Source organism: Chiloscyllium plagiosum, unplaced genomic scaffold (genome assembly GCF_037043375.1).
Source record: "Chiloscyllium plagiosum isolate Xiang-an unplaced genomic scaffold, Cpla_swu_hap1 HiC_scaffold_1, whole genome shotgun sequence".
NCBI lineage: Eukaryota > Metazoa > Chordata > Chondrichthyes > Orectolobiformes > Hemiscylliidae > Chiloscyllium > Chiloscyllium plagiosum.
This window is the reverse complement of record NW_028270139.1, coordinates 1188129-1212750: the sequence shown is the minus strand read 5'-3', so window position 1 is coordinate 1212750 and position 24622 is coordinate 1188129. Positions and strand designations below refer to the sequence as shown.

At 42.8% G+C, this 24622-nt stretch overlaps 1 protein-coding gene across 1 annotated transcript in view; it reads right to left on the bottom strand.

The window, feature by feature from the left end:
• dchs2 (dachsous cadherin-related 2) overlaps positions 1–18188 on the bottom strand; it is a 142447-nt gene extending 124259 nt beyond the window's left edge. Inside the window, exons 1-3 of the mRNA XM_043700192.2 lie at positions 16431–18188; positions 4601–4792; positions 852–1083 (exon numbers count right to left, since the gene is read on the bottom strand). Coding sequence (XP_043556127.2) covers positions 852–1083; positions 4601–4792; positions 16431–18188 — 2182 coding nt within the window. The remainder of the gene's footprint in view (positions 1–851; positions 1084–4600; positions 4793–16430) is intronic.
• Positions 18189–24622: the final 6434 nt, after the last annotated feature.

Below are 24622 nucleotides of genomic sequence, written 5' to 3'. Positions count from 1 at the left end.
TTGGTAGGATGACAGCATTGACGGCAAGGTTAACATTTATTAGTCATACTTAATTGCCCTTGTAACGGAATCAAATTTAGATATTCACAAGATAACACCAAATTTTTAGCATTTGAGATTAAACCACACTTTTTTGGCAGGCAAGATTTTTTTTTAGGGTGATGGAGGTTGGTAGAAGAAAGAAAGGCTAACAATAAGAAAGTTCATACCACTTAAGCAAAAGACTTTATTTTTCAATAAAGAAGCACTTCTGATCTTACTTATCTTGCTAGATAATGAGGCTTTTATATTTCACTGAATAAAATAATCATTATGGATTTAAGATAAAGCTATCTTCAAAGAAAGGTATTTTAATCGTGACTAATTTCAGATGCAGTTGAAAATCGTATTGTTTGAGTCAGTGATGAAGTGATGAATGCTGGAACTATTTGTGGTAAAACACCGCTATTGAATGCACACTAAAATGGCAAAGATATCAAAGTCGTGTCTCTGATCTAACCAAAAATCAGTAATCTTAAGGATAAACATCTTGAGGTACACATTAACTTCTCGATTAAGGTTAAGCTGAGAAAGTAGCAATGAGCAGAGGTGAGGTAGTTTCCACAGGAAAAGAAATTTGACAAGACTCAACTTTCTAGCCTTTGGTTCTATTATAGCATTGGCAAAGACTGATTTTTTTCAGTCAGGATCTGGGACATGTCATGAACTGGAAGGACTTAAAATTCAGGGGAAGATCTGGTGCAGTCATTATCAGTCTTACTAAAAGATAAATTTGGCAGAATGTGATTACTATAGTGAAGTTCAATATGAACAATGTAATGTTGAAATCAGAAGAAATAATTTTATTATACCTGTCGAGGAGTCTACAGAGAACAAAGAAGAGAAGTTTCCAGTTAGAAGTTCATATGACACCTTTCCATTGACTCCAGAATCCCTGTCAGAGGCCATCACATTTGTAATCTCTGTTCCTGGCTGTGTATGGCTGCTGATACTGGTTACATAAGTCAATGGGTTGAATAATGGTTGGTTATCGTTAATGTCTTGTAGATCTAAGTGGATAAATGATTGAGCACTCAAACCACCCTATAGAAAAAAAAATCACATTAATCTAACATATAATTGAGTGGGATTGTGTATATAATCTCCAGATTACTAGCCACAAGTTAACTGGTACAGGGTCAACAATATTGAAGAGTTAAATGCGTGCCTCAAAGATTGGTGTGGGAGAATTCAGGGACATTGCTACCAAGATAGGGGAAAGAAGGAATCGTTCTAATTGGACAGGCTTCACCTGAATCATACTGGGACAACGGTCCTGGTGAATCGCATAACTAGTGTTGTAGATGGGGCTTTAAATGGTTTGAGGTGGTAGGGTTTAGTGATGTGGCTGAACACCAAGAGAAATAAAAGGAAGGGACAGATGTGTGACTGTCATATTGTAACCATGGAACCACGTAAGTGTAGGAAAGCTTGATAAGAGAATGAGTTTGAAGGCTTAGTATCTTAATGTACAAAGCATTCCAAACAAGGTAGACGAACTAATGGCGCAAATCAAGGTAAATGAATATAATCTCATCACCATTACAGAATCATGGTTACAAGGAGTTCAAAATTAGGAATGTAAAATTCAGGGATTTTTGACCTTTTGGACTGATAGGAGGGTTGGAAAATTTGTCGGGGTAGCATTGTTAACAAGAAATGAAGTGAGGAGAGTTGTAAAGATCATAGAATCCTTACAGTGTGGAAATTGGCCATTTGGCCTAACAAGTCCACACCGACCCTCCAAACAGTATCCCACACAGGCCCATTCCCCTACCCTATGATTCTATATTTACCCCTAGCTAACCTACATATCTACACATAATCTACATATCCCTGAACACTATGGGCAGTTTAGCATGTCCAATTCACCTAATCTGCACATCTTTTGGTTTGTGGGAGGAAACCGGAGCACCCGGAGGAAACCCGCGCAGACATGGGGAGAACGAGCAAACTCCACACTGACAGTTGCTCAAGGCTGGAATCGTGTGTGATGATCTAGGCTTGGATGATGAATATTCCATTTGGGTGGGGAAAAAATAGCAAAGGAAAGAAGAAATTGGTAGGCGTAGTGTTCAGACCCCAAACAGTAGCACTCTGTGGGAAAGGTTAGAAGTCAACAAATAATGTGGTTAAAGGCAGATAGGTTCTCTGGCAATGGTGGGTTGCATCCTAGGATCCTAAAAGAGACAGCTACAGAGAAAGTGGGGATGCCAAAATCATTGAATTCTGGACGAATATCAGAGGATTGGAAAACTGCTAAAGTGGCACCCCTATTCAAAAAGGGAAGAGGTAAAAAATGAATAACTTGTGGCTGATTAGCCTAACATCTATTTTTGTAAGAGTATTCAAATTAATTAATAAGTAATAGCAGAATGTTTGGAAAATCATTATCTAATCAAGCAGAGTCAGCAGGGCTTCATGATATGGAAATCATGTCTGACTAATTTATTAGAGGTTTTTTTTTAAAAAAAAGTCTCAACCTGAATGGATAGATGAGAATCAGTTGTTTGCGTTTGTGTATCGTGTCTGGACTTCCAGAAGGCGTTCAACAGGGCACCACATAAGTGCCCATAATGTTAAGAGGTAGTATATTGCCATGGATAGAGAATTGGCTCACACACAACGAACAGTGAGTGGGGATGAAGGGTTATTTTTCAGGCTGGCAACCTGAGACCAATGGGGTTCCACAAGGATTAGTGCTGGGACTGCAACTGTTTATACATTAATGACTTGGAAGAAGGAAGTCAATGTACTGTAGCTAAATTTGCAAAACACTAAAATAGGTGGAAAGGGTGATTGTGAGAGGGATTCAAACAGATAGGCATCGATAGTTTAAGTATGTGGGCAAAAGGCGGCAAATGGAGTACAACATAGGAAAATGCAAAGCTGTTGATTTTGGAAGAACAAAATATTATTTAAATAGACAGAAACAGCAAAAGGATGCAACAATAGATCTTTGGGGTATGTGCACACGAAACGCAGAAAGCTAGCACATAGTGCAGCAAAAAAAATCACAAAGGCAAATGGAAGTGGGTGAGTACAAGAGTAAGGAAGGCTTACTGCAACTGTCAAGATGTTGCTGAGACCACATTTGGAGTTACTGTGGGCATTTTTGGTACTGGATGTAGGTTTGCTCGCTGAGCTGGAAGGTTCATTTCCAGACGTTTCGTCACCCTACTAGGTAACATCTTCAGTGGGCCTCCGGGCGAAGCAGAAACCAGAAACCCTAGCCACTCTCCCCTACATTAAAGAGATCTCAGAAATGACTGCCAGACTACTCTTGGCATCATGGTAGCCCACAAACCCACCAACACACTAAAACAGCAGCTAATGAATTTGAAAGACTATATACAGACAGCAAGCAAAATACCGTGCAATAACTGTAACAAACACTACATTGGACAAACAGGCAGAAAATTAGCCACCAGGATACATGAACATCAACTAGCCACAAAACGACATGACCCTCTCTCACTAGTATCCTTACATACAGATAAGGAAGGATACCACTTCGACTGGGCCAATACATCCATCCTCGGACAAGCCAAACAAAGACACGCAAGAGGATTCCTAGAAGCATGGCATTCCAAACGGAACTCTATCAACAAACACATTGAGTTGGACTCCATCTACCACCCCCTGAGAAATAGAACAGGAAATGACATCACCACAGGAAAAGACATCAACCACCCAAAGAAACCCAAACACACAAACAGAAAGCAGGAATCATCAGCAGTGCTTTGCCCGGAGGCCCACTGAAGATGTTCCCTAGTAGGGTGATGAAATGTCTGGAAATGACCCTTTCAGCTCAGCGATCAAACCTACATCTAGAACCTCAACCTGAGCTCACTAATTTTGGTTACACTTATTTAAAAGAAATATATAACTTCATTGGGGGCAGTTCAGAGAAGGTTCACTGGAATGATCACTAGTATGCAGAGATTGTCTTATGAGCAAAGATTAAACCAATTGTGACTCTCTCACTGGAGTTGAGAAGAATGAGAGGTGATCTCATTGAAAACATCCAGGATTCTTAAGGGACTTGATGGGGTAAATGCTGAGAGGATGTTCCCCCTCATGGCAGAATTGAGGGCCAGAGGGCATAGTCTCAGAACAAAGGGTTGCCAAATTAAGACTGAGATGAGGAGGAATTTCTCTTCTCAGAGGTTTGAAACCCCATTCCACAGAGAGTTGTGAGGATAGAATCCTTGTGTGTGTTTAAGATAGATTCTTATCAGTAGGGGAACCAAAGGTTATGGGGAAAGGATACAAAGACACAGGATAAGACTTTCTCACTTTGCAGCTTTCGGCCAAATTGTGCATTCTGCTCCCTGACCAATCATGTCAATAGGAGTTACAAGCAATCAGTTAGTACACTTGCAAAATTAGCTCAATAAAGTTGAAGACTTCATATCTTGTATGTTTCTTGTGATTTTATATAAATAATACAAATTCTAGTTTCTGGTATCATCTCTAAATACCCCTAAACTTTTAAATGATATACATAATTTCCTCAACTAAGAGTAACCAAGGTTTACAAATATAAGATTTAACTTACCCCATCCTCAGCAATCACTAACAGATCATAACTTGGAGGTCCATTATCTCTATCCATATTCTGGGTTGTACAGATTTGACCAGAAGAGGAGTCAATGGTAAAGAGATGTGACTTCTCATAGTTGTTAACATCATCATAAAGAAAATAATGGATAGTACCAAAAAGACCAGCATCTGCATCTCTTGCATTAACCTACCAGTTGGAAGGGAAATTAATTATTTCAAGAGAAAACTACGATTGGAAAACAATTCACATCTCTGAATGCCTTCACTATAATTCAACTGATATGTTATAACAAAGAATCAAAGCTGTAATAAATCTTCCCAAAAACATCCAGGATTAGCTAATTATACTTTTGCACAGGTAAAGACTTAATTACAGTCAGATACTCATATGTCATATATAATTATTAAATCTTAATCAGTGCAATTTAAATATGTATTCTTAAAGTTTACTGACACAAAGTTGACAAATTTCGAGCCTTCCCATCCAGGAGAAACCAGGTAGATGCTCCCAGATGAATTAGCTGCAATTTCCTAAGTGTTTGTGTTAATTTTGATTTTCTCTGTTCTTTAACAACAGCACACATCTTAAACTGGTAGAACCCCTTACTATATAAACTGAAATCCAATGACATAACTTGGCTCTGAATTGGAATTTCAGATTTGGCTTGAGTGGGAGTTGTTTTAGGTAAAAACAGGATAAAACCAGAAGGGGCCTTTTAAGGCAAGCTTCTTATGTTGCTTGTGGAGCCAGGAGAAACAGCAAATTGAGAAACTTCCATTCATCCACCCAACCAATTCAGAGCTCTTAGTACATCTGGACAACTCTCTCATAGAGGGTTGTCACTTTGTGATTCCTACTGGAAAGGACTTGTACCAATGAACAAAGCTGTAAAGCTGAACTTATTCTTCACTTTTCTCTGCCCTCAAGGAGTTTGTTCAAACCAGGGCAGAACTTACAGTTAATGGTAGGGCCCTGGATGAACAGAGACCTACGGGTGCAGGTTCACAGTTCCTTAAAATTGACATCGCAGGGTGGTGAAGGAGGCATTTGGCATGACTGCCTTCATTGATCAGAGCATTGAGTATCAGAGTGGAGACATCATGTTGCAGATATATAATACATCGGTGAGGCCACTTTGAGTACTACAAACAATTCTGGTTTAGATTAGATTGCCTATAGTGTGGAAAAGGCCATTTGACTCAACAAGTCCACACTGACCCTCCGGAGAGTGACCCATCCAGACCCATTTCCCTCAGACTAATGCACCTAACATGACGGGCAATTTAGCATGGCCAATTCACCTGACCTGCACATCTTTGGACTGTAGGAGGAAACCGGAGCACCTGGAGGAAACCCACACAGATGCGAGGAGGACGTGCAAATTCCACACAGACTGGAATCGAACCAGAGTCCCTGGTGCTGTGAGGCTGCAGTGCTAACCACTGAGCCACCGTGCTTGCCCTACTATAGAAAGGATGTTGTTAAACTAGAAAAAGTACAGAAAAAATTTACAAGGACATTGCTAGGACTGGAGGGTTGGAGCTGTAAGGAGAGATTGGATAGGCTGGAACATTTTTCCCTGGAGTGTAGGAGGTTGAGGGGGTGACCTTACAGAGATTTGTAAAATCAGGAGAGGACAGATGGGGTGAACAACCAAGGTCTTTTTCCAAAGGGATGGGAGTTCAAAATTAGAAGGCATAGGTTTAAGGTGAGCAAGGCAAGATTTAAAAATGGTCTGAGGGTTATCTTTTTAACAGAGGGTGGTGCATGTATAGAATGAGTTATCTGAGGAAGTAGTAGAGGTGGGTACAATTACAATTGTTAAAAAAACATTTGGACAGGTACATGAACAAGAAGAGTCTCGAGAGATATAGGCCAAATGCAGAAAAATAGGATTTGTTCAGATTAGGATACCTGGTTGGCATGGATAGGTTGGATTGAAGGGTCTGTTTCCATGCTGTATGACTATAACTGACACCTGACAGAAAAATAATCTCAAAATAACTCTTCAGAGGTGTAAAAGCAGCATTACCTGTACCAATCTAAGCAATGTAAACAAAGTTTGAAAATTCTGTGTAGGCTAATTAGCTGCATTGAAAAGCTTATGGCTCATCTGATTTCATTCATTGTCAGTTTAAGATTCTCCACTATGGTCAGGAGTCTAAGAGATAGCCCTGATCTCCTCATAACAAGTTCAAAAATCACATGCCACCAGGTTATAGTCCAACGGGTTTATTTGAAAATACTAGCTTTCGGAGCACTGCTCCTGTTAGTGAGAGAGGAAGACTTTATGCGCATATAAGAAAAAGATTGAAAAGTCATGCAACTCATGTGAATGAACTGAACACACCTAAGATGGCTCTTAAATATTTAATCAGTTAGAATGAAGGTTCAGATTTCGATTGATTAATATGCAAATCCCAGTATTTCTTTCAAGTCACTGCCCTGAGATAACTTAAGATGTTATCAATATGAAGGAGGTGACACCTCCGGTCAGACAATGTATTTTAGGTGTGAGGTATTGTTTGGAATCTGGCTGTGTCTTTTCTTTCCAAAGTAGCAGTTTATAAAATGCCACATTGATTGACTGTCTACAAATTGTGTGCTTTTTGAACAAAATACAAAGTAGGACGAATCTGCAAATGCTAATTCAGCCCATAGATATTTGTGTGTGTGTGTGTGTGTGTGTGTGTGTGTGTGTGTGTGTGAGAAAGAGAGGGAGAAAGAGAGACAGAGAGTGTGTATGTGTGTGCACGCACACGTGTATTTGAGACTGTATACGAGTAAGGGAGTGATGCATCTGAGAGAGTGTGCATGTGAGTATGTGCATGCGAGAGGGTCTGTGTGTATGCATGAGAGAGAGTGCATGAGAGTGAGTGTGCATGCGAGAGGGTCTGTGTGCATGTCTGAGAGAGAGTGCATAGTATGGTAGAGTCACCTGTAGTGTGACATGAATTGGACTCTTGGGTTCATGTAGCACTACAGCTGACCCCACCATACTCTACACTCACTCACTCACACACACACACACACACACACAGACACTCTCTCTCTCACAAACACACTCACACAGACCCTCTCTCATACACATACACTCACATTCTCTCAGATGCATATGCAGTACTCCCTCACACTCGCAAACATTCTCTCAAACACACACACACAGCATGTCTCAAACACACACAGTCTCAGTATATATACACAGACACACACACACACACATATACAGTAGCGTCTCGACTTATGAACGTAATCCATTCCGGGACAAAGTTCGCGAACCGAAAAGTTCGCGAACTGAATAAATTTTTCCCATTGTTCAGATAGCGTAAGAATGCTTGGACGTAGTAACGAACGCTGTTCACAGATGAACTGAATGAGATCATGCGGGCCCCAAGAGCTTTTGCGTTCAACAAGTGCATAGCAAAGCAGAGCAATGAAACCACGTGGTCGCACACGGGCTTTTTGCGTTCGTACCTTGAATTTCGTACATACGTTGAAGCAAAATTTTACGTACAATCCTGTTCGTAAACTGATTTGTTCGTGAACGGGGTCGTTCGTATGTCGAGGCGCTACTGTAAATAAATCTGTTTGCATTTGCAGATTCATTCTATTTTGTTCAAAAGAACACAATTTGTAGACAGTCTGTCAATGTGGCAGTTTATAAACTCCTACTTTGGAAAGAAAAGACAGAGAGATTCCAAACAAGACCTCACACCTAAAATACATTGTCTGACCAGAGGTGTCATCTCCTTCAAATTGATAACATCTTAAGTTAACTCAGGGCAATGACTTGAAAGAAATTCTGGGATTTGTGTATTAATCAACCGAAACTTGCACCTTCTTTCTAACTGATTAAAGATTTAAGAGCCATCTTAGGTGTGCTCAATTCATTCGCATGAGTTGTATGACGCTTTAATTTATCCTCTCAAATTCTGTGTTCTAATGTCTTCTGTCACTAATACCTGATGAAGGTGCAGTGCTCCAAATGCTAGTGCTTTCAAATAAACCCACTGGACTATAACTTAGTGTCATGTGATTTTTGACCTTGTCCAACTCAGCCCAACACCAGCGCCTCCACATCACTCCTAATAACAGTTCATTAATTGGGACCACACCAAATCAGGTAAGCAGGATAGCCTCCAGTCTTGCAAGTGCAGTTTCAGCTTAACAGAACATTAACTCCTTCTGCTCATATTCACAGAGTCATAGAGATGTACAGCTCAGAAACAGACCCTTCGGTCCAACTCATCCATGCCAACTAGATATCCCAACCCAATCTAGACCCACCTGCCAGCACCTGGCCCATATCCCTCCAAATCCTTCCTATTCATATACCCATCCAAATGCCTTTTAAAAGTTGCAATTGTACTAGCCTCCACCACTTCCTCTGGCAGCTCATTCCATACACGTACCACCCTGTGTGAAAACGTTGCCCCTTAGGTCTCTTTTATATCTTTCCCCCTCTCACCCTAACCTATGCCCTCTAGTTCTGGACTCCCCCACTCCAGGGAAAAGACTTTGTCTAGTTATCTTATGCATGCCTCTCATGATTTTATAAACCTCTATAAGGTCAACCCTCAGCCAGGGAAAACAGCCCCAGCCTATTCAACCTCCCACTATAGCTCAAATCCTCCAATCTTGGCAATATTCCAAAAGTGGCCTAACCAATGTCCTGTACAGCCGCAACATGACCTCCCAACCCCTGTACTCAATACTCTGACCAATAAAGGAAAGCATACCAAATGCTTTCTTCACTATCCTATTTACCTGCGGCTCCACTTTCAAGGAACTATGAACCTGCACTCCAAGGTCTCTTTGTTCAGCAACACTCCTTTGAACCTGACCATTAAATGTATAAGTCCTGCTAAAATTTGCTTTCCCAAAATGCAGCATCTCACATGCAACTAAATTAAACTCTATCTGCCACTTCTCAGTCCATTGGCCCATCTGATCAAGATCCTGTTGTAATCTGAGGTAACCTTCTTCGCTGTCCACTACACCTCTAATTTTAGTGTCATCTGTAAACTTACTAATTATATCTCTTATGCTCACATCCAAATCATTTATATAATGATAAAACATAGTGGACCCAGCACCGATCCTTGTGGCACTTCACTGGTCACAGGCCTCCAGTCTGAAAAACAACCCTCCACCACAACCCTCTGTCTTCTACCTTTGAGCCAGTTCTGTATCCAAATGGCTAGTTCTCCCTGTATTCCATGAGATCTAACCTTGCTAGCCAGTTTCCCATGGGGAACCTTGTCGAACACCTTACTGACGTCCATATAGATCACATCCACCGTTCTGCCCTCATCAATCCTCTTTGTTACTTCTTCAAAATAATTCAATAAAGTTTGAGAGACATGATTTCCCATGCACAAAGCCATGTTGACTATTGGATGGAGTTCATAAAGGTTCACTTTATACGGCTTTATACTTTGAGAAATCCAGAAACTCCAGAAATATTAAGGTTTAGCTCCTTTGCTAATGTTCTTAATTCTTTAGAAACATGGTCTTCTTGTAGGCCCAAGAAAATAATGATCTATTTCATATTGGAAATAACAAACAGGCTATATTTAACCTTCATCAATAAAATAAAACAAAAAAAACTGCAGACTTTGAAGATCTGAAACAAAACAGAAATTCTTGGAGTATTCAACAGGTCTGGTAGCATCTGTTGAGAGAAAGCAGAGTTTTGACGAAGGTCCATTGGACTCGAAACGCTAAGATTGCTTTCTCTTCACAAATGCTGCCAGACCTGCTGCGTTTCTCCAACAATTTCTATTTTTGATTCAGATCTTCAGCATCTGCAGTTCTTTGTTTTATTTTAGTGTTTAACTCACTACCACATCCTGCCAGGTATGCCCCCACATTAAAGAAGTTCTGCTCCTCTCTCCAACAGAATTTCTATTCTAATCTTTCTTCTTGTTTATCATCATTACTTTTGTTGTCGTTCCTCATGTTTGACAAGATATTTGCCAAAACTCACTTCCACAGACCTATGTCATTCCTGTGACTGCCTCCAGCTCAGACTCACTGCTTGTGAATTCCAATTGAAATTTTATCTTTCACATTTTAAATCCACTCAGCATCACGGGTATCTCTATAATGTACATATGATTTTTATGCTTTCTCAATGGTTCAGAACTTTAAGTGTATTTTGGTGTTTTCCTTTTTAATTTGGACCTTGTCTCCTCAAACTCTCTCAAGCCAACACAATTTTCAGTTCTACCAACATTGTTTGTTCCTATGTGTACCTCAGCAACTGGTCCTCCCCAATTCAATCCAAATTCTTTCCCAGCTGCAAGATATCTTTAATCCTGGTACTGATCAGGCAATATGCCCTCGGATCGCAGCTGTGGGATAATAATTCCATAGAGATGAGCTTAGTGGCAACATTTTCCTGTTGGATATGGCCATACTAATAATTTGTTTAGTTTGCAGATGACACCAAAATTGGAGGTGCAGGGGACAGCGAAGAGGGTTACCTCAGATTACAACGGGATCTGGACCAAATGGGCTGAGAAGTGGCAGATGGAGTTTAATTCAGATAAATGCGACGTGCTGCATTTTGGGAAAGTAAATCTTAGCAGGACTTATACACTTAATGGTAAGGTCCTAGGAAGTGTTGCTGAACAAAGAGACCTTGGAGTGCAGGTTCATAGCTCCTTGAAAGTGGAGTCACAGGTAGATAGGATAGTGAAGAAGGTGTTTGGTATGCTTTCCTTTATTGGTCAGAGTGTTGAGTACAGGAGTTGGGAGGTCATGTTACGGCTGTACAGGACATTGGTTAGGCCACTTTTGGAATGTTGCGTGCAATTCTGGTCTCCTTCCTATCGGAAAGATGTTGTGAAACTTGAAAGGCTTCAGAAAAGATTTACAAGGATGTTGCCAGGGTTGGAGGATTTGAGCTATAGGGAGAGGCTGAACAGGCTGGGGCTGTTTTCCCTGGAGCGTCGGAGGCGGAGGGGTGAGCTTATAGAGGTTTACAAAATTATGAGGGGCATGGATAGGATAAATAGACAAAATCTTTTCCCTGGGGTCGGGGAGTCTAAAACTAGAAGGCATAGGTTTAGGGTGAGAGGGGAAAGATATAAAAGAGATCAAAGGGGCAACTTTTTCACGCAGAGGGTGGTAAGTGTATGGAATGAGCTGCCAGAGGATGTGGTGGAGGCTGGTACAATTGCAACATTTAAGAGGCATTTGGATGGGTATATGAATAGGAAATGTTTTGAGGGATATGGGCCAGTTGCTGGCAGGTGGGACTAGATTGGGTTGGGATATCTGGTCGGCATGGACAGGTTGGACCGAAGGGTCTGTTTCCATGCTGCACACCTCTGACTCTATTGCAATACATTCACATTTTAGATAGAATGCAATAAGTTTGTTTCAAACAGTATGCAAACAGAACCTTCCAAACTTATTTAGGATAACTGTAATAAACAATCTTATAAAATTGAAATTATAGGAATATCTGAGATTCACAGAAGAATGCTAACAGGGCAACGGTTCTCAATCTAAAATAACAGTTCAATACAAGCTAAAAATAATAGAATTCAACAACTATTTAATAGATAATGTAGCTTAGCATTTCCACTGGGCCAACATCAACATTTTCTCCCTCTCAAATATTTCAGCAAATTTCAGTCAATAATCCTCTGGACATATTCTCCAAATACTTCTGAAACACTATGCATGTTTATAGAAACTTCAATAACACAAACCAGTACAGTGATTTTAAAGTCTAAAACTTCAACAATAAGACAAAATGACAATTATATTTCTGACATTTTTTCCCCTATACTTGGAACAATTGTTTTTCCAAATTACTGAAATTTTGTTTTTAAATTCAATATACTGTTCTAATTCTCAAATCTGAAACAACTATATCAAAATGAAAGGAAACAATTCCAAACTCTCTGTGCAATAAATATCCACTCAAGAACTTTAGCCAATTATTGGATAACCTGAATTCTATCAGTATTTTATCTCATGGTAACCATTTATCCACTGTGTTACTTAACAGTACATTGTGAACTTCTAATGGTACTACCAGGCAGAGAACAGAATGCTCAGTGCTTGAGTTGGGAAGAGAAAAGGAACTATACTGAAATACATATTATATAAAGCACTGAAAACAGGTCAGTAATACTGGCTGAAACACAGCTACCACTGACTGTTTTTGTTCAGAGACAATAATTGTTTTTCAGTCTAACTACAGCTGTTATGCTACAGTTGCCAAGATATTCATTAGCACTCTCTATCACACAACTCTGACAAGAATAATACCGTTCAAATTCCTTTTTATCAAGATTTCCTAATTACATGAAGCATAAGAGAGAGCCGGGAAAGTGTTTGCTCTATGGAGGTGAGGTGCACAATGTGTCATAAAGGGTACAGTTGAATCCTTTGCATTCTGGATGACAGGGAGTAATGTGACTCTTGATGATGCCATAAACCCTTGCAAAGTTCTTGTATGATCTTGCTCTCAAAAGTTGCAGTCTTGATCACTGTGTATTCTGCATAGAACGCCAAAAGAAATAAATCAATCACTCAGTGGAACCTGAGCTACGGTTGAGACCTTTTGACTGCAGGTGAGAATTGCTTGTGTAAATGGAGTGAAAACATCTATTAACACTAGATTGTGTTCAGTTCCATTGCTGCTGGGGTCAGGTACCACAATTCATCACAAGTACTTCCATATCCGAATAATGGTCAGTAATCCCAGACTGGGATGAAGCCAATTCCCTGCTCTAGCTAAAGTACACCTCTTAGAATTTGAGCAATAACTGGCATAATCAGGAGCCATTATTGGATAATAACACAACTTTCTTGTCAGCACAATTGTCTTTTCTGATACTTGGTACCCTACTGATTGCAAACAATTTTTAACTTAAGATTGCCAAGAAGAATGAATTATTTCACCTTTCTCCTTTATCATGAACTAATTAATTGAGAATGCCACTCATGAACAGTTTACATGCCTGTCTAGATTCCTTTATAAGGAAGGCATAACAGAGATCGGCGTGGGGGCGGAGACGCATGTGGCGTGGTCGTTGTGCAGGTGAGTGATAGATTCCTGAAGAAGGGCTCATGCCCAAAACATCGATTCTCCTACTCCTTGGATGCTGCCTGACCTGCTGCGCTTTTCCAGCAACATTTTCAGCTCTAGATTCCTTTATAAGACAGCTTCAGATAGGTAAGACATTTAGTCTGCTTTGGAACTGATCTCAACTGAAATCTTCCCCAACAAATTAAAGCTACCCTTGTGGTATTTTCATTTGACTCATTCAAAAGCACTCTCATGACTCTGCAACGAATCCATTCCCAGATTTCAGTCTATTCTAGACATAGAAAATAGGTGCAGGAGTAGGCCATTCAGCCCTTTGAGCCTGCACCACCATTTAATACAATCATGGCTGATCATGCAACCACAGTATCCCAAGCCCATCCTCTCTCCATATGCCTTGATGCCTTTAACCATAAAGGCCATGTCCAGCTCCCTCTTGAATATATTTAATGAACTGGCCCCAACAGCTTCCTGTGAGAGAGAATTCCACAGGTTCACAACTCTCCAAGTGAAGAAATTCTTCCTCATCTCAGTCCTGAAATGGCTTACCCCTTATTCTTAGACTATGGACCTAGTTCTGTACTTCCCAACAGCGGGAACATTCTTCTCTCATCAAGCCTGTCCAGTCCAATCAGGATTTTATATGTTTCTTTGAGATCCCTCCTCACTCTTCTAAATGCCAGTGAGTACAAGCCCAGTTGATTCTGTCTTTCCTCATGTTTCATAGTAATAGAAGCATTTGGCCCACCGAGCCTGCTCTACCATTAATTAAGATCATGGCTGATCTATCCATCGTCTCAGCTCCTCCTACCTGCATTATCTCCATAACCCTTAACTCCCCTACCATGCAAAAACTCATCCAACTGTCTTGAATATATTTAATGAAGCTGCCTCTACTGCTTGCTTGGGCAGAGAATTCCATAGATTCACTACTCTCTAGGAAAAGCAATTCCTCTTCATCTCTGTCCAAACTCCACTCCCCCTAATCTTGAGGTCATGTCCCCTAGTCCTTGTCTCAGCCATCACCGGAAACAACTTGCCTGCCTCTATCTTATCTATCCATTTCATAATTTTGTATGTTTCTATAAGATTCCCTCTCATTCTTCTAAATTCTAGCGAGTACAGTCCCAGGCGGCTCGACCTTTCCTCATAAGATAACCCCCTCATCTTCAGAATCAACCTGGTGAACCTCCTCTGCACCGCCTCCAAAACAAGTACAGAAGCACCTCGATTATCCGGCATTCGATAATCCGAATTTCGGATTATCCGGCAAGATTGCATGGTCCCGATGCTTAGATAAACGAAGTTATCCGGCATTCAATTAACCGAAGGAACTGCTCCTCACCCATGTCCTTCAGATAATCGTAGTTCCTCTGTATATCCTTCCTCAGTATATCCAGAGCTGCGCACAATACTCCAGGTACTGCTTCATCAACACCCTGTATAATTGCAACAGAACCTCTCTGCTCTTAAATTCAATCCTTTTAGCAATGAATGCCAATATTCTGTTTGTCTTCCTGACTACCTGTTGCACCTGCAAATCAACTGTTCGCGATTCATGTACGAGCACTCTGAAGTCCCTCTGCACAACAGTATGCTGCAATCTTCCACCATTTAAATAATACTGACCTACTATTTTTACTTTCAAAGTGGATAACCTCATTTTTACCAACATTGTACTCCAACTGTCAGACCCTTGTTTAAATCATTTAACCTATCTAAATCTCTCTGCAGACCCTCCATATACTCTGAAGAGTCTACCTTTCCACTCAATTTAATGTTATCAGCAAACATGGATTTGTTACACTCAGTCTCCTCTTTCAAATCATTATATATATCATGAACAGTTACAGGTCCAAAACAGACTCCCGCGGCACTCCGTGCACCACTGATCCCTAACCAGAGTAACACCTATTTATCCCAACGCTCTACTTTCTATTGATTAACCAGTCCTTTACCCATACTAGTACACTCCCTGCCACTCCATGCATTCTTATCTTACCAATGAGTCTTTTATCCAGCACCTTATTGAATGCATTCTGGAAATCCAAGTATACAACATCCACCTATTCCGCCTTCATCTACCATGCTTGTTACATCCTCAAAAAACTCCAGTAAGTTTGTCAAACACGACCTTCCCATTCTGAATCCATGATGGGTCTGCCTGATAGAACCTTTTCCATCCAATGTCTCACTATTACTTATTTAAGGATAGCCTGCGGCATTTTCCCGACTCCAGGTGTTAAGCTAACTGGCCGATAGTTACCTGAGGAACCATGAGGGAGGATGCGGTTATGCTTGGTGGGGTTTATGCTTTGCATGTCTGCTGATACCAAGGTCAGTCTTGTTTAAATCACCCAAACATGTTGCAATTCTAGCACCTCATTGACGTACGTTTCAGGCATGCCTGGCCTTGAGGATGGCTTCACAATACAAGCCCCATATAGTGGAATTGCTAGCCAGATTGCCTCAGATGCTGGTCCACCCTATTAGAGATAGCAGACTCACTGCTCTGCATGCAATTTAAACACCAACCTAGTCAGTCCAGCACTTGGCCTATCCTGGATTTGTACTAATATCGCCCTCAGTGCCTAGAATCTTGGAGGGTTCTTTCTTTGCTAAGCCTGTAGACTGTAAACTTGTGTTCCCTGACTCTGCCCCTGCAAGCCCATCACAGAAACTGTCTAACATTGTCATTTTTTGCATCCATTCCTCCCGATGTGGTCTCCTTTACATTGGGGAGATCGGTCTCACCTGAAGGAAGCAGGTGCCGGGCTCCGTGTGCTCCCGCACGGTAGCGGTGTAGAGCTGCTGCTCGAAGGCCGGTTCGTTGTCGTTCACATCGTCGACGTGCAGCAGGACACTGACGGTGGAGGAGAGGGGCGGCTCACCGAGATCCCGGGCGACCACCGAGAGGCGGATCATCTCGTGGCTCTCGCGATCCAGGCACGCGGCAGCGCTGATCCAGCCCGTCAGCGGGTCGACCCTAACAGGCAGCGCTCCCTCCGCCAAGATGGCGTACCTGACCGTGCCGTTGGCGCCGGCATCCGGGTCCCGCGCGCTCACCTGCAGCAGCGGGGCCCGGATGCTGGCGGGAAGTGGGCCCTCGGCCACGTGCGCCTCGTACACCTCGCGCTCGAAGGCGGGTGCGTTGTCGTTGACGTCGGCCACGTGCAACTGCAGCGAGCACCGCGAGGTTAGCGGCGGGCGCGCAGAGTCGGAGGCGAGCACGGTGAGGTGGTGCGCGCGGCGGCGCTCGCGGTCCAGGCGACGGTTGACGCTCAGCAGGAAGATGGAGGCGAGCGGGGTGTGTCGCAGCTCGAAACTGCCACCGCCGCTCGGCCCCTCGATGTCGTCGTGGAGCCAGACCCGCAGCTCGCCGCCTTCTCCCAGGTCCGGGTCACCCACCGAAACCCTGGCCACCGGCTGCCCAGGGGCCGCTCCCTCCGATACCTCGGCCCGGCCACTCGGGCTCAGGTACACGATGCTGATGGACGGCCGGTTGTCGTTGACGTCGAGCAGCCTCACCGACAGAAAGGCGCTGCCTAGGCCGGCTGGGGAGCCGTGGTCGCAGGCCCGGATCACCAGCTGGTAGCGGGGCCGCCGCTCCCGGTCGAGTGGCCCGCGGAGCCGCACCTCGCCGCTCCGGCTCTCGATGGCGAACCGGCCGCTCGGCCCGCTGCGCCTGCGGTCGATCTCGTACGTGACGAAGCCGTTGGTGCCCTGGTCCGGGTCGCTGGCCTGCAGCCGGATAATCCGGGTCCCCGGTACCGCGTCCTCCCGGACCCACGCTTCATACTCGGTCCGCTCGAAGCGGGGCGGGTTGTCGTTCTCGTCCAGCACTCGGACAACCAGCTGCATGGTGCCCGTCCTCGGCGGAGTGCCCCCGTCGGAAGCCTGCACAGTGAGTGAGTAATACTCCCTGTTCTCCCGGTCCAAGAGGCCGCCCAGCACCAGCTCGACCCGGGTGAGTCCGTTACCGGGCCGCAGCTGAAAGAGCCCCGGGTTCCCCGCCGTGATCGCGTAGCTCTGCACGCTGAAGATGCCCGTGTCCGGGTCCCAGGCTGGCTCCAGCCGAAACCGTGTCCCGTTCGGGGTCAGCTCCGAGATGTTGAGCTGCACCGTATCCCTCGGGAAGACCGGGCTATGGTCATTGATGTCCGTGACCGTGATCTCCACCGTCACCATGTGCCCGCTCACGGTCACCGCCACGAACTGGTAGCGGTCCCTGGTCTCTCGGTCCAGCACTCTGGCTGTCTTTATAACCCCGCTGACCCCGTCCACTTTCAGGTCGCGGAGAACAACCGACTCTTCGCCTTCCGAGATGAAGTAGCCACCAGTTGATGCCTCACTGGGTAAGGCAACGCTGATATCCCCCACAACAGTCTCCGGGGGTTGTCCCTCCTCTACAGACAAACGCAATCTGTTTGACAGGGTAACCGGACAAACCCCCAAAAGTAACATGAGGCATGCAATTAAGCAGTTTTCCCGAGGATGATCCCATTTTGGCATTTTCCCCCTTATCTGCCGTTGTTGTGTAATATAATTATAAACCAACGTTCACAGGGAAGAATCGACGCTTCACATAATAACCATCTACCTGGTAGTCATGTATTTCCGATGATACTTTGCGTCAAAGATGACCTTTTTCTGTACAGCCGTGGTGCTGAATTCTCGTTTAAGAATAAATGTTATCGTATATTTTTCTGTTTTTTTTTTTCCCTTCTCTGTGCTCTTGTTGAGTCCAATATGTCACGATCACAATTGTTATTCACTAAAATCTAGGTTTGATCAGTTGCTACACTTCAAGACTGACTGGTGGATATTGAGTATTGAACTAGCTCCACGTCATCTTGCGATCGCTTTGGCTGCTCTCTTTCGCTGGTTGTCTTGCCACTAATTGCAACAACTGGCGTATGTAACGTGACGAACTCCAGCTGGTCAAATAAAAACAATATACAATGTCCGGTTTGTATTACTCAACACTTCATTCCGATCCAATACATAAAATTAATCAGAGAAAAATGACCGTTCCCCTCATCATGTCTGTGTGTAGTCCTACGTCTGCCTCTTTCCCCACAGCCTTGCAAATATTTCCTTTTATAAATATATTTCCCATTCCTTTTTGAAAAGTTCAAATAAAAGTATTTCCACAATCCTTCCACGGGTTGCATCTGAACTGGAGGGGTTCCAAAATCCTGGGCAGGAAGTTTCCTAGAACTCTTTGGGAGGGTTTAGACTAGTTTGGCAGGAGGGTGGGAGCTAAAATCAGAAGAAGGTGTAGCTGGTGATCAGACAGACAGTGTGTGAAGAAGGATAGACAGTTGATAGGGCAAAGTTGCAGTTAGTGTGATGGAATTGAAGTGTGTCTATTTTAACAGGAATAAGGGTGATGATCTGAGAGCATAAATCACTACTTGGAGTTACAGTGTTGTGATCATTGCAGAGGCTTGGATATCACAGGGGCACGAATGGTTGTTGGATGTTCCAGGGTTTAGATGTTTCAAAAGGAATAGGGAGGGAGTTAAAAGAGGTGGGGTGCTGGTATTGCTAATCATGGATAGTATCATAGCTGCAGAAAGAGAAGTCCTCGAGGTGGGTTTGTCCACTGAGTCATTATGGGTGGAAGTCAGAAACAGGAAAGGAGCAGTAACTTTATTGGGATTTTCTACAGACCCCCCAGTAGCAACAAAGCGGATTGGGAGGCAGATTTTGTAAAGGTGCAGAAGTAACAAGGTTATTGTTATGGGTGACTTAAACCTCCCTAATATTGATTGGAACCTCCTTAGTGCAAACAGTTTGGTGGAGCAGATTTTTGTCAGGTGTGTGCAGGAAGGATTCCAGACTCAATATGTAGATAGGTTGACTAAAGGGTAGGCCATATTGGATTTGGTGCAATGAACCAAGTCAGGTATCAGATCCTTGGGTGGGAGAGAGCATTTTGGTGATAGTGATCTCAACTTCCTGACCTTTACTAACCTGACCTTATGGGACGGTATGGGAAAGTATTTACTTGGGGGAGGGGGAATTACAATACTATTAGGCAGGAACTGTAGAGCATAAATTGGGAACAGATATTCTCAGGGCAATCACAACAGAAATATGGAGTTTGCTGTGAGCACTGGATAGGTTTGTCCCACTGAGGCAAGGAAGGGGATGGTAGGGTGAAGGAACCTTGGATAACAAGAGATGTGGAACATCTAGTCAAGAGGATGAAGGAAGCTTACTTAAGGTTGAGGAAGTAAGCATCACAGACAGGGCTGTATAAGGTAGCAAAGAAGGAACTGAAGAATGGACTTAGGAGAGCTAGAAGGAGGCATGAGGGATCTTGGCAGGTAGGATTAAGGAAAACCCCAAGGCATTCTGCACTTACGAGAGGAGCAAGAGGATGGCCAGAGTGAGGGTAGAGCTGATCAGGGATAGTGTGTCTGGAATCGGAGGATTTAGGGGAGGTCCTTAATGAATAATTAGCTTCAGTATTCACTAGTGAGAGAGACCTTGTCAATTCTGAGGACAGCATGAAACAGGCTGATACGCTCAAACAGGTTGATGTTAAGAAAGAGGATATGCTGTAAATTTGTAAAAAAAAATGAGGATAGATAAGTCTCAGGCCCAAATGGGATATACCTAAAGTTATAATGGAAGCGAGGGAAGAGATTGCTGTGCCTTTGGCAATGGTCTTTGCATACTCACTGTCTACTGGAGTAGTACCAGCTGATTGAAGAGTGGCAAAAGTTATTCCTTTGTTCAAGAAAGGGAATAGAGATAATCCTAGGAATTGCAGATATAGAACAATGCCGCGTAGAACAGGTCCTTCAGCCCTCAATGTTGTGCTGACCTGTGAACTAATTAAGCCCATATCCCTATATTATCACATCATCATCCATATGCTTATCCAAGGACTGTTTAAATGCCCCTAATGTGGCTGAGTTAACTATGCTGGTAGGCAGAACATTCCACATCCTTACCACTCTCTGAGTAAAGAACCTATCTCTGACAACAGTCTTAAATCGTACAAGCTGACATCATCACCTTAGGAAAAAGACTTTCACTGTCCACCCTGTCTAATCCTCTGATCATCTTGAATGTCTCTATTAAATGTGTTGCTGGAGAAGCGCAGCAGGTCAGGCAGCATCTAGGGAACAGGAGAATCGACGTTTCGGGCATTAGCCCTTCTTCAGGAATGATTTGCCCGAAACGTCGATTCTCCTGTTCCCTAGATGCTGCCTGACCTGCTGCGCTTCTCCAGCAACACATTTCCATCTCTGATCTCCAGCATCTGCAGACCTCATTTTCTCTGTCTCTGTTAAATCCCCTCTTAGCCGCCTTCTCTCAATGAGAATAGACCCAAGTCCCTCAGCCTTTCCTCATATGACCTTTGCTCCAGACCAGGCAACATCCTGGTAAATCTCCTCTGCACCTTTTCCAATGCTTCCATATCCTTCCTGTAATGGGGCAACCAGAACTGTACACAATATTCCAATTGAGGATGTACTAGCGTTTTGTACAGTTTACGACATCACAGCTCCGGAACGCAATCCCTTTACCAATAAAACCTAACACTGTATGCCTTCTTAACAGCACTATCAACCTGGGTGGCAACTTCAGGGATCTATGTGCATGGACACCAAGATTCCTCTGCACATCCAGACTACCAAGAATCTTTCCATTGACCCAGTATTTTGCCATCCTGTTATTCTTCCCAAAGTGAATCACCTCACATTTATCTGCATTGAACTCCCATTTGCCACCTTTCAGCCCAATTCTGCAATTTATACAATGCCCCGCAACCTGCAACATTCTTCCACATTGTCCACCACTCCACCGACTTTAGTGTCATCTGCAAACTTACCCACCAACCTATGCCTGCGTCCAAGTCATTTATAAAAATGACCAACGGCAGTAGTCCCAAAACAGATCCTTGCAGCCCACCACTAGTAACTGGACTCCAGGCTGAATATTTTCCATCAACCACCACTCGCTGCCTTCTTACAGAAAGCCAGTTTCTAATCCAAGCAGCTAAATCACCCTTAATCGCATGACTCCACATTTTCTCCAAAAGCCTACCATGTGGAACTGAAGTCCATGTACACCACGTCAATTGCCCTACCGTCATCTACATGCTTGGTCACCTCCTCAAAAAACTCAGTGAGTTTTGTGAGACATGACCTGCTCTTGACAAAATCATGCTGACTATCTACAATCAAATTGTTGCTTGCTAGATGATTATAAATCTTATCTCTTATAATCCTTCCCAAAACTCTCCCTACAACAGACATAAGGCTCACTGGTCTATAATTACTTGGGTCGTCTCTATTGCCCTTCTTGAACAAGGACACAATATTTATAATCCTCCAGTCCACTGGTATTAAACCTGTAGACAATGAGGACTCAAAGATCATGGCCAAAGTCTCCGCCATCTCCATCCTTGCTTCCCAGAGAATCCTCGGATAAATCTCACCTGGCCCAGGGGACTTACCTACTCTCACACCTTCTAGAATTGATAACACCTCCTTCTTACTAGCCTCAATCCTTTCAAGTCTAATAGTCTATATCTCAGTCTTCTCGTCTATAATATTTTCCTTTCAGTCAGTCTTACATCAGAGGAGAGGATTCTGACTGATAGGGTTTATGATCATTTGGAAAAGCATAGCTTGATTAGAGATAGTCAGCACAGCTTTGAGAGGGGCAGGTCATTCCTCAAAGTTGCCACCCAAGTTGACAGGGTTGTGTAATAAGTATGGTGTTTGACTTTCATTAGCAGGGGGATTGAGTTTAAGAATCGCAAGGTTATGCTGCAGCTCTACAAAGCCCCAGTTAGACCACACTTGGAATATTGTAATATTGTGTTCTCTTCTGGTCGCCTCATTATAGAAAGGATATGGAAGCTTTAGAGAGGGTACAGAGGAAATTTACCAGGATGCTGCCTGGACTGGAGCGCATGTCATGAAGAAAGGTTGAGGGAGCTAGGGCTTTTGTCATTGAAAGGAAGAAGGATGAGAGGTGACTTGATAGAGGTGTAAAGAATATTGAGAGGCATAGATAGAGTGGATAGCAGAGACTTTTTCCCAGGGTGGAAATATCTATCATGAGGGGGCATAATTTTGAGATGATTGGAGGAAGGTCTAGGGGAGATGTCAGAGGTAGGTTCTTTACACAGAGAGTGGTGAGTGTGTGGAATGGACGTAGTGGCAGTAGAGTCAGATACAATTAGGGACATTTAAGCAACTCTTGGACAGGCACACAGTTTATAGTAAAATGTAGGGTATGTTGGTTAGTTTGATCTTTGAGTAGGATAAAAGGTCGGCACAGCATCGAGGGCCAAAGGGCCTGTACTATATTCTAAAAATCCCAATTTACCCTATTGACGATGATCTTTAATCATTGAATTAAGAACCCCCACCAGTAGAAGTCTTTTCATCTTACAAAACCACTTGCAAATAGCACAAGACTGCAGTTCATTACTCAATCTGGAAAATAATGCCTATCTATAAGAAAGAACTGTTTCATCCGAGTTATCATCTAAAGCTTGACAGAACTGTGCTTGATTAGCGTTATCACTTCCTTGTTCAGTAATCCCATTATTTGTTAATAAATCCTTTTTCGTTGTGGTGTACCCAGTCTAGCTTGTTCTGAGTTGCGCCTGCCATACAGTGTGTTTAAATTCTTTTATTCAGCAAAAGAACCAAGAGTCGACTCATAATATTGATGCACAATAATACTTGTTTATTTGACACAATTAATATTAGAACAATAAAGAATACTATAAACAAACGATAAACACTACAAACCATCTTATGCTTTACCTTAACTTTGCATAATCGTATACCACCACACTAGAACTTGGCTGGGCTCCATGTGATGATGTCATGTGGTCTGCTCCCAAAGGTGTTAGGGATATCTTCTCTTTCAGTCGTTATTCTTGAATTACCACTCTCCAGTTACCGCTCGAGTTACCACTCCTGTGGCAATGACTCTTATATTCCAAAGTCTTTGTGCCCTTTTGGGAGCATCTTGAGTATTCTCCAGTGGATCAATTAGATTTAATCATCATGATCAATTGGACCCAACCGGGTGTTGGCATGCTGTTGCATTACTGGAGGTGCTGAGTACACGTAGCCTCCTCCAAATAAGGGTGCGGAGGCACTTCTGTGTCTGGTACACACCTCGATGTTTCCGATTTTGTTGAGGGCAACATCCCATTGACAGATTCAAACCCATTTTCGGGTATTTATTGTAGGGTCTGCAGCTACCAGGTTTGTTTGCAAACTGTCTGGAGGTAGCTGCAGCCTGTCTGGATTCTACAGCGTGTGGATTGACACAGTCACTTTAACCAAGGCTGGCTTCATTTCCCAGCATATTTTAGTCCTTGTCCACTTTATCAAATTCGTCATAAATTTATCATTTTGAGTGATCTGTTGAGCCAGAGTCCCTCCTCTTGATCCTGAACGCGAAGCATGATGGATCATATAATAAAAGACCAAACTCTTGTGTGGCAAGTACACAGTCATCCAAGTTCAAGCAAAACATAATATATACTCAAATGACACTTACAGATGACATATGAGAATCTAGTAAACTAAAAAAAAGGAGAAATGGGCAAATACAGATCAAATTCATAATAAAACTACACAAAAATAAAAAAATTAACAAATACAAAAAATTTATATCGAAAGAAACGTTATCAAACCATGAGAAAAACTTGGAAAAAGATTTTCATAACGAAAACTCAAACATTGTAAACCCGGTGAATACCCCCTGTATATATTGGCGAAATAAAACGTAATGAAGAATAAAATGGAAAGGTCAAAAAGAGAAAAGATATTACTGAACATTTTATGCACAATGGCAACTAAGATTCACTAAGTCTAGTCAAACATTTACAAGTTTCAGTAAGTACGGGGAGACTGTAAGTTGAGTGAAGCCTCCAGATTTAGTTTGTTTGA